The sequence below is a fragment of the Neolamprologus brichardi genome, chromosome 18 (assembly GCF_056152115.1).
Source record: "Neolamprologus brichardi isolate AB-2024 chromosome 18, ASM5615211v1, whole genome shotgun sequence".
NCBI classification, from domain to species: Eukaryota; Metazoa; Chordata; class Actinopteri; order Cichliformes; family Cichlidae; genus Neolamprologus; species Neolamprologus brichardi.
The window spans coordinates 920,310-931,408 of record NC_142121.1 but is presented as its reverse complement, the minus strand read 5'-3'; the positions used below and the strand labels follow the sequence as shown (position 1 = coordinate 931,408).

Below are 11,099 nucleotides of genomic sequence, written 5' to 3'. Positions count from 1 at the left end.
CTATGAGACAAGTGCAAGTGGTTTTAGGCTTCACTGGTACAGACATCATTCTGACCTTCAGGCTCCTCAGTTTATACTATGGAAAGCAGAAGGATCATTGAGTGGTGAATACATACCTAATAAACATTACAAAACCCAAACATCAGCTACATCAACTAATCTGACCATAGCAGCACTAACCCTGGCAGACACAGCTCTCTACTACTGTGCTCTACAAACACAGTGATACAAAGTGTAGAAGAGGCTGTACAAAAACCTGAACACAGATATCTGACTACTCTTCAAAGAGGAGGGAAGTGGTATTCAAAGCACAGCTTCATATCAGATGGATTCTGCTAATTCCTGTTTTATCAGAGTCACTGTGGTTACAGCTGCTAATGAAACACTGTGGGAGGATTCACATGAGCAGCAAATCCACATCAACCACAAACCAACTGCAGGAACGTTCAAATGTGACATTTTCATATTAAAAGCATTTCTGTTCTTTCAAGACTGCTACACAAAATAAAGTTCTTCCAAAGAGTGCTACACATATTGACACAGATTTAAATTCCAGGCTTTATAATGTTTTTGGCTCCACCCACTGATGTTGAACTCAACCAATGAGATGATTTCTGTCTGCAGGATTTAAAGCACAACCAGCCTGATGCTGAGGAGAAGGGCTGCAGCAGAGAGACTGCATAGTTTCTTTATTCTGAGGTCTATTACAGTTTCTCTAATGTTAGAATCATCCTGTCTCAGAGTGATGCTGAAAAAGTAGTTCATGCATTTAGGTGGGACTACTGTAATTCATTATTTTCAGGTTGTCCTAAAAACTCCCTGAAAAGCCTTCAGTTGATCCAAAATGCTGCACCAAGAGTCCTGACAGAGAACCAGCTTCCAGTTTGGTTTCAGGAGACAGACACTATCTCTACTTTTAAGATTAGACTTCAAACTTTCCTTTTTGCTAAAGCATAAAATTAGGGCTCAACCAGGTGACCCTGAATCCTCTCTTAGCTATGGTGCAATAGAGGTAGGCTGCCGGGGATTCCCATGATGCATTGGGTCTTTGAGTATCAGCTGAGATGGGGGTAATGCCAAAGAGCTCTCAAAACAGATTTGACAGGACACCACCAAACACCAAAACCTTTGGACGAAAGACAACAGAATACTCGTGGAGGGGTAAGTTGTCCCGGTGAGCCTGATACACATCTTGAGCGGAAGTCCAAGCATTTCCAGAAAGCTGGGCAGGGAGGCAGGCAAGTGAGAGCAGCTGTGAAGCAGCTCAACAAACCAGCGACTTAATAGAGGTTAGTTATGGCAGGATGGAGAATTACTGTGAGCAGAGATTGAAACAGGTGAGAACGAGCAATACTGTGATACATTATTTTCAACTATGACGTCCAACACTAACCATGGTTAGCAGGCGATCTGGCGAGGAGTGATTGTGAGCGCTGGTCTTAAAAGCCGGCGTTGTGCCAAAAAAGTGTTTGCCTGCCAAAACTGATTTCCAATGTTTCCGTGTGTAATATCTTTATGTATGCTGGTAAATAGATGTCGGTGAACATGGTTTACAAAGGGGTTTTATATATACAATAATTAGCTGTTGTTCAAGTATCTTTATAACTGGTTATAATGTAGGTACAGTTGATATATTTGTTGCGCTATCTGCTGTCCTCTTGGCCAGATTACACTTAAAAAATAAATTTGTAATGTCAACAAGATTGTTTGTGAACTGGATAAATACAGGATATATAAAAGTCACTGCCAAAAACTGATTGCAGCTTCTACCGGAAAAACCGGAAATCCGTTTTTGGCAGACGATCATTTTTTGGCACAACATCGGTCATTCTTACACATGTACTGTATCATATAAAATATATAAACTAAATATCTTTGCAGACCCACCCTGTGTGATTCTCCACTCGCCGGCCAGAAAAGACAAACCGCAGGTCTTAGTTGCAGCAGCCCATCCACGTCTGATCTTGCTCGGGCAGATACAGCAACACTGCCAGAGACTTCCTGTAATCTATTACAGTTGTTAAAGAAACGGTCCAGGAACAGGTCACTCAGGTTAATCCTGTGTGAACATCTGAAAATATTGTTTTTTCATCTTTTTTGTGTATTTGAAATATTCCTGTTTAATCTGTTTAATCTTGTAATATACAAATATTTCAGTCTGTATCGCCCGATTGGGCGATCGTGGCTCAAGAGTTGGGAGTTCGCCTTGTAATCGAAAGGTTGTCGGCTTGGACAGTCTCGGTCGTTGTGTCCTTGGGCAAGACACTTCACCTGTTGCCTACTGGTGGTGGTCAGAGGGCCTGGTAGCGCCAGTGTCCGGCAGCCTCGCCTCTGTCAGTGCGTCCCAGGGTGGCTGTGGCTACAATGTAGCTGCCATCACCAGTGTGTGAATGTGTGCGTGAATGGGTGAATGACTGAATGTAGTGTAAAGCGCTTTGTAAATAGTAAATGCAGGCCATTTAGTATTTTTAACGGGCGCTCAAAAATTTGAGTACATTTCCCCTATTTTAGCTTCACTTCACTGGCTGCCCATTTCTTTTAGGATTCATTTTAAACTTCCTTTATTTGCTTTTAAAGCTCTCCATGGCCTAGCCCCATCTTATCTCTCTGAGCTGCTACAGCCTTATACACCTACCGGCTCTCTCAGGTAAGCTGATCAGCTCCTCCTGAATGTACCCAGAGCTGGGTATAAACTTAGAGGAGATCGTGCTTTTGCTGTATCAGCTCCCAAACTGTGGAACGATCTCCCTTTAGAGATTAGACAGGCCACTTCCCTACCTGTTTTTAAGTCACTCCAGAAAACCCACCTCTTTACCCTGGTCTTTGAAACCACGTGAGATGTTGGTTTTTATATTTTTGTTTTATTTTAGTTGTTTTAGTTGATTCTATGCTGTTTTATCTGGTTTTCTTTTTTGATATAGGGCTGTTTTAATTTTTATGTATTATGTGTTTTATTTATTTACTTTTGCTGTTTTCTGTTATTCTATTGTTTTTAACTTATTTTATGTACAGAACTTTACAAGTGAAGAATAGTACAGGAGAGTATAAATACAGGTTTAATGCTTTATTTAATACTTGCAGAACAACAAATGAAAATTGTACACTTATACCTGCCTACCAAGCCTGAGGTTCTCACAGCAAGTCTAGATTCTTAAACAACTTAAAAATACCAGTAAATTAATGTAAATGCACTAAATGAGCTAAATAAAGAAAACAAATATCAATATAAAAGACCATCTCAATTAAAACAAAACAAACATCTTCTATATATTCAAAAAGAAACTAGCAGCATGGTGGGGCAGTGGTTAGCACCATCCCCTCACAGTAAGAAGGTCCTGGTGGGCTCAGGCCTCCCTGTGTGGAGTCTGCATGTTCTGTCTGGGTACTCCAGCTTCCTCCCACAGTCCAAAGACATGAATGTTGTTCTAAACAGTGATTATATTTACCACAGGTGAGAGTGTAACTGGTTGACTCTGATAGTCTGGCAGCCACATCATCACCACAGTGGACAGCATCATGTTTAAGATTTAGATGGAAAAACATAGAAACAGCTCCTAGATTTCAGTTTGCCTAAACAGAGCACCCCCCCCCCCCCCCTCAGAAAAAGAAAGCATATACTATCAATGGAGATTAACACGACCAGACTTCCTTTATATAAACTAAATTAACAAAACTAAAATCCCAGTCAGAATAAACGCTGCCATTATCAGATGACAATAAGATGATAAAATTTTTTTAGAGAACATAAAAAAATATATACCAATAAAACACTTGCTGAAAGTATGACAAAAGAGTGTGCGCTTGGCTCTCTCTAGAGCTCTGACACTTTAAACTGGACCCATTTAAACGTTAAAGCTTATAGTTCCAAAGCCTAAGAAAATATTTTCTTTACTTTGTTCCAAACTAAATTCATTGTATTGTTTTTGTGATCCATCTTCTAATAGCTCAAATTAAATTAGTGCAAAAGATTTAGCAGCAGATTAGAATCAAGTATAACAACACTTGTATGTTTTCTGCATACTAAATGAATACATGCACATTCCAGTTAAACCTCTCAACTTTACCTGCTCTTTAACAAGTTATGTGTTCAGTCTAAGTTACCATGACCTTTAAATCAATATTTATATTCATAGCTCTTTCAATTATTCATTCCTGAACAGGGTAATTAAAGCCAGATTTAAAAAAATCAAGTTTTGTGACACAAACCTCTGACTTTTAGCTCAACGCAGCTCACTGAACCAATAATCTTGTATTGATAGTGCACCGCTTAGCATGAGTTTTCATGTGACACAACAAATGAGTTCTAGAGTTAAACATTTTCCCACATGTTTTACATCCATACGGTTTCTCGCCTGTGTGTGTTCTTATGTGCTCTGCCAATATAGAGTCACGGCTGAACGATTTCCCACATGTTTTACAATTATATTGTTTAACACCTGTATGCATTCTCATGTGTTTCAATAAGGAACTACTATATCCAAATACTTTCCCACATGTTTTACAATGATATGGTTTCTCACCTGTATGCATTCTCATGTGCTTAAATAAAGAACTACTATATCCAAACATTTTCCCACATATTTTACAATGATATGGTTTCTCACCGGTGTGCGTCTTCAGGTGCATCAGTAAATCACTGTTATAAGCAAACATTTTCCCACATGTTGTACAAGGATAAGGCTTCTCACCTGTGTGAGCTCTTCTGTGCTTCCCCAAAGAGCTATTACATACAAAACCTTTACCACAAATAGTGCATGAAAACGGTTTCTCGCCTGTGTGGATTCTATAATGTCTTGTCATTTCATAATTATACCGGAATACTTTTCCACAAACATCACATTTTAGATACTTTTTACCTTTATCAGAGTTACATCTACTCCCTGATGCTGTCGAGTCTTCTTCATTCTTGTGACTTTTGTTCGTAAATTGAATTGATTCTGAATCAAGTTTCTCGCTTCGTCTCTGATCTTGGTTCCCAGCTACAGCAGAGCTAAGAAACAGGAGCCGCTGCCCATCTGTTTCGTTTTGGTCACTTTTGTCACAAGTAGCAGTCCCCATAAAGGTATCCGTCTCCTCCTTCAGTACAAGCTGCTCTCCCCCCTGACTGCTGCAGAGTTCCTCCGGTTCCTCCTTAACCTGTGGAGATTCTGATTCCCCCTGTTCCAGACTGGAGTTGTTCTCCTGATTACAGACCTGCCGCTTAGTCGGTACCTCCTCCTTCTTAAGAACATGTTGCTGTGGGACATCTGCAGGGACAAAAGGAGACAACACAAAGAAACTGATATGAAGCAAATTTGCTGTCAAATCAACTAAAGAACAGCAATAAGGTTAAACCAACATTGAACTACAAGCTGATGTTGGAAAAAAAATGTTTCCCCTCTTTAAAAAAGCACTCCGTGAAGCTAGAACATCGTATTATTTACCTGAGAATAAAATGAACGGTTTCTCTTTAGCACTGTAGCCTGCCTGACAAAAAGTCCAAGCACTGTTGAGCCAATGATTCATTTCGCTCTTTTTTTAAAAACTGAGTTTTACATGTATCAATGGCCTTGTCCCAGAGTTAGTGAGCAGAATGATTTTAATAGCAGCACAGGAGTCACAAAAAGAAGAGCAGCTCATGGACACTGCTAACTACCAAAATACCAAACATTATTTGGTCAATTCTTGTTTTCCTAATCCTAAATGTCAACAGATCAGCGTTTTTTAATTCCCAGGTGAAACAATGGCTGAAACAAAAACAAATCTGTGGACACTAATGTAAACCAGCCTACTTTATTGTGGGCTGTTTACATCAACCAGCAAAGAGGATAAAGTGCATCCCCATGTATCTCCTGTTATTAGTTATTGTGTGTGTGTGTGTGTGTGTGTGTGTGTGTGTGTGTGTGTGTGTGTGTGTGTGTGTGTGTGTGTGTGTGTGTGTGTGTGCGTGTGTGAGACCTCCTGATCACCAAAAGGATCATAAAAGCAGGAAGCTTACAACACAAGAAACAGATCTTTCAGATAGAATGTATCTACAATAAAACCTCCCCCAGCACAGAGTGGCTGGAGAGGTGGTCAGAGACAAAGGAATGATCTTATAGTTTGAACTTAGACTTTACAAATTTAAGAAACACAATGACAACATTCAACAATTTGACTTAACAGTCGTGTTTACGAGTGCCTGTGAGGAGTCGGGCTGCAGCATCCTGAACTAGCTGCAGATGAGACAGCAGAGCTGATACCAGAATAAAGACTGTTACAGCCGTCAAGCGTGGATGAAATCCATGCATGGATCACTTTCTCAAAGTCAGCTGATGATATAATGTTCATAATTTTTCCAAAGGCCCTGAGCTGGAAGGAGCTGGCTCTTACAACAGAATTTATTTGTTTGTCAAATGAAAAACTGCCATCAAAGAGAGTTCTGGACTTTTCCAGAGCGCCGAGGTCAACCTTAAGAGAAGAACGAGGGTCAGAAGGTCTAAATAGTACAATCTCAGTTTTTTGACCGTTTACATTCAAAATATGTAATGCCAACTATGATTTTATGTCATCAAGGCAGTCCAGCAAAACGTTAAAGAGTGTGTAGATTTTTTTAAAAGGAAAGTAGATTTGAGATTCATCGGCATAACAGTGAAACGACAGTGAGTCAGTCGGTGCTCTGTCTTTGTGTCGTCACAGTTCACGGTGCTAATGTGGGCTACACGTCTGTGCTTCATGCCTCAGATGGAACTATCACCGTAAGAGAGAGATTCTCCATGCAGTAAATGTAACACATGACTGAAGTGGAGCTCTGACAGACGACACAGCGTTTAGTTCAAAGATCATTTTTGCTTGTTATGAAGCAAATTAAAAACTGAAGGGCTGTGCTGAGTCTGAGCTCTGTCTTTGCTCCCCAGAACAAATGCACCCACTGTTTATGATGGAGGTGACAGGTGCTGTCAGCCCAGCTCCATCAGCTAACACTGGGTGTGGTCTGTGGCTGCAGAGGAGGGTGGTGCAGTGAGTTCAGGGGTGTGAGTCAAGCTGGGTCCATGACACAACTGTGTTACAGAAGTCGAATGTTAACTGTAACTGGAAACCAGCCTGGAGACCTGAGACCTGCTGTCAGTCTACTACAAACAGAGTGAACTGAAGACGCTGAGTCACATCAAACATCATAACGAAGTCAGAGAAACCACATCACTGACTCGTGTATCCACGCTCTTTGGTTCTGTCCACCAGTTCAAAAGTTTTGGCACGAGATATGTGAAGACTTTTCAAAGTGTCTGAAACGCAACATTCCAACTTCCCCTTTAGTGTGTTTGTTGGGCAGCTTACACAGAGTTTCTATCTGATTTCTCAGACTTTATATCTGATTTAGTTCTGAGCTCAGATAAAATAATTATTGTGGGTGATTTTAACATCCATGTAGATGCTAAAAATGACAGCCTCAACATGGCATTTAATCTGTTATTAGACTCAATTGGCTTCTCTCAAAATGTAAAAGAACCCACCCACCACTTTAATCACACTCTAGATCTTGTTTTAACATATGGCATAGAAACTGAACATTTAACAGTGTTTCCTGAAAACCCTCTCCTGTCTGATCATTTCCTGATAACATTTACATTTACAATAATTGATTACACAGCAGTGGAGAGTAGACTTTATCAGAGTAGATGTCTTTCTGAAAGCGCTGTAACTAAGTTTAAGAATATAATCCACCCACTGTTATCATCGTCATTGACCTGTACCAACACAGAGCAGAGCAGCTATCTGAACGCTGCTCCAACAGAGGTCGATCATCTTGTTAATAATTGTACCTCCTCACTACGTACGACTCTGGATACTGTAGCTCCAGTGAAAACTAAGGTCTCTAATCAGAAGTACCTGACTCCGTAGTATAATTCTTAAACACGTAGCCTAAAGCAGATGACTCGTAAGCTGGAGAGGAAATGGCGTGTCACAAATTTAGAGGATCATCATTTAGCCTGGAGAAATAGTTTGTTGCTTTAAAAGAAAGGCCTCCACAAAGCCAGAAAAATCTTACTATTCATCACTGATTGAAGAAAATAACAACAACCCCAGGTTTCTTGGAGTCATTTTTGACCAGGACATGTCCTTCAACGCACATATTAAACAAATATGTAAGACTGCGTTCTTCCATTTGTGCAACATCTCTAAAGTTAGAAATATCCTGTCTCAGAGTGACGCTGAAAAACTAGTTCATGCATTTATTACTTCCAAGCTGGACGACTGTAATTCATTATTATCAGGATGTCCAAAAAACTCACTGAAAAGCCTTCAGTTAATCCAAAATGCTGCAGCAAGAGTCCTGACAGGGACTAGAAAGAGAGAGCAGATTTCTCCTGTTTTGGCTTCCTGTTAAATCCAGAATTGAATTCAAAATCCTGCTCCTCACATACAAGGTCTTAAATAATCAGGCCCCATCTTATCTTAATGACCTTGTAGTACCATATCACCCTATTAGAGCACTTCGCTCTCGCACTGCAGGCCTACTTGTTGTTCCTAGAGTATTTAAAAGTAGGGTTAGGGTTAGGCTCTCTCTCTCTCTCGTTGTAGTGCTCAGCCTTGTGTATATACAGATGTTTTGCACAACTAATGGTGCCTTATTTGTTTATATTGTTATTGATAAATAAAGTTCACTTAAAAAAAGAATTTCACAGGAAACACGAAGCTGTTTAAAGTTATTCCGCCTAAACAAACTCATTCAGTGATGAATTCAGGTTGAATAAAATGCTAAAATCCGGCCTGATTTCAAAGCTTTACATGAATTATTCTATAGAAAGGAAAAGATGGACACAGTAGGGAGGAAACGGCCCAGGACGGAGTCCAACCCTGACTCTTCCGGGGGGTTTTCGGCACATGGGTCCCCCTCTGAACCAGACTCACAAATCTCCTAATCCTAACTTTGTTTCACTAAATAATTAAGAGAGAAAGTTCTGATTGAAGGCTCAAATCCAGGCTGATTTCAGCGCCTGCTGTTTGAATGGAGCGCAGTGCAGTCCTGTCCTCTGTTTGCTCTTTGTTAGCTTACATCTCCAAAAAGTCCTCACAATCAGAAACGTCCGCAGAGCTGTGATCAGGATCCTCCCTCAGAGGGACACTCACCTGTCCTGTGCAGCTTGATTTCGGGTTTCCAGGTGATATCCAGCAGTCTGCGCTGACGGTCGATCTCTTCCTCGTACTGGACGATCGTTTTTTCAAACTCCAAGAATATTTGTTCAGCAGCAGCAGTTAGTCGCTCGTTGATAAACTCTCTCAGATACTGAACTGAAGGCATTGTTGCTGCCACAGCTCACACATAACACGACACGACAAACTCTCTGTTCGGTCACACACGTGGGAAGCTAACTGTATTAGCGCCTTTCCTTTGTTTTCTTCCGCCTGGTGTCACGTGGTGAGCTTCCGGCAGAGCACAGGTGTTGCCTTTAGTTCCTATGTGTACATTTTTAAACTCACCGTTGCAGTAAATGAACAGATTCTAAGCAGCAAGGCTACAGTGCGAAGAGAAAACAGATCCACAAAAAAATTAAACTGTTCAAATTAAATTTAATATCCTTTTGCCATAACCATCGTTTGATAATGTGAGCTTTAGTTTGATGATGATGAGAGAGCTCAGAGGAGAACGATCAGACAGGTTGGAGCTGACAGAAAGAACAGCTGTGAACATCAGATCAACATTTATCCTCTGAAAACATGAAAAACTGTCAAACAGTTAAAGCTGATGAGCTCCAGTGGTATCAACAGGATCCTGGATCAGCTCCTCGGTTCCTTCTCCTTATCACTGATAGGAGTGAGCCGAGAGTGGTGAGAGCAACCCCCCCAAACGCTCGACTGACTGCTGCACTGAACAAGGAGAGAAATCGAGTCAATCTGGAGATCTCCTCTGCTGCAGTGACAGACTTGACTTTTCTAGCTGATCCTGAGTATAATGCTTATTATTTCCTTCCTAATCTTGGCTTTCAGCAGAGTATTAACTGTGTTTCTAGATTTTCTAGTTTTACACACTGAAACACACAGTGCCGAACACTTCAAGCCACATTCATCTATTCACACACACTGGTGATCGACTTAAGTGTATTATCCAAGGACTCTTAAACATGTGCATTGAAGGAGCAGTAGATCAAACTACCAACGGATAGATTTCAGTTTATAGACTTCCTGCTACAAGATCTCCACTGAAAGCAAAGCAGCACAAAGACGTTCTGAGTGTAAAGCTGTCAGCAGGGGGAATAACACAGGGCTGTGAATGAGTCCTGTCACTGTGATCAGGCTCCTCCTTCTAATCCACCAACTTAGTGTTGATGAAGACTAAACAGAGAGATCACAGCTTCTTTATACTTGCTGTAGCTCACAGTTACTCTACACTGCAGATATGACGCCTCTGTTCATCTCAGTGCTGCTGGCTGCTATGTGCCTCGGTATGAACACAACTCTGTTTCTTTGATATCAACATTGACATGATTCTTTAACAGCACACTGATACTGTTTGTTGGTGTTTTACAGAATGCAGAGCACAAAAAGACAACGTGCTGCAAGCAAAAGGAGAAGAGACTGCTGCTGAAGGAGGCACAGTAACACTTGGCTGTCTCTATAACACCAGCAGTTTATCAAATCATCATCTCTTCTGGTACAAACAGGATGGACATAAAAGCCCCAAATTCATCCTGAGTCGCTTTAAAGTTGGTGAGGGGAAAACAGAGGCTGAAGGCAGATTTTCATCCACACTGGATTCCAGCATCAGATCAGTTCCTCTGAAGATCCAGAAGCTTCAGCTGTCTGACTCTGCTGTGTACTACTGTGCTCTGCAGCCCACAGTGACAGGAAACAGCAAAACTCTGTACAAAAACCTTTGGAGCAAAGACAACAGAATACTCCACAACATCCACTAGAGGGAGCCACACACTGTTAAGAGATAAGAGCACAAACCAAACGTTTTCTGCATAATTAAAGTAACACACGTACGTTCTGGTTTGCACTTCAGTTAGGAAACAGTTTAACAACTTCTACATAGAAAATGTATTCCTTAGTAGTGTATAACAATAATTTGTTATAGTTACTACTTTTAAAAAAAGGGTTAGGGGGTAACTGAGTTATGAACAGAGTTACAATATTAT

The 11,099-nt window shown here is 40.8% G+C and overlaps 2 protein-coding genes across 5 annotated transcripts in view; one reads left to right on the top strand and one right to left on the bottom strand.

Annotated features, from left to right (window-relative positions):
* The window catches only part of LOC148097218 (uncharacterized), a 532,237-nt gene that overhangs the window by 270,931 nt on the left and 250,207 nt on the right, over positions 1–11,099 (top strand). The window lies entirely within an intron of this gene.
* Positions 3,687–9,347, bottom strand: LOC102781232 (uncharacterized). Its single transcript, XM_087831884.1, has 2 exons — positions 9,091–9,347; positions 3,687–5,246 (listed from the first exon to the last, which is right to left on the bottom strand). The coding sequence occupies exons 1-2, from the start codon at positions 9,260–9,262 to the stop codon at positions 4,231–4,233; spliced, it is 1,188 nt and encodes a 395-aa protein (XP_087688010.1). The 5' UTR covers positions 9,263–9,347; the 3' UTR covers positions 3,687–4,230.

Bases quoted from the DNA above. Each gene is read 5' to 3' on its own strand.
- LOC102781232 (XM_087831884.1), bottom strand. From the start codon at position 9,262: ATGCCTTCAGTTCAGTATCTGAGAGAGTTTATCAACGAGCGACTAACT. The intron at 5,247-9,090 runs GTGAGTGTCCCT...TTGTCCCTGCAG, and splicing joins AATCAAGCTGCACAGGACAG to ATGTCCCACAGCAACATGTT.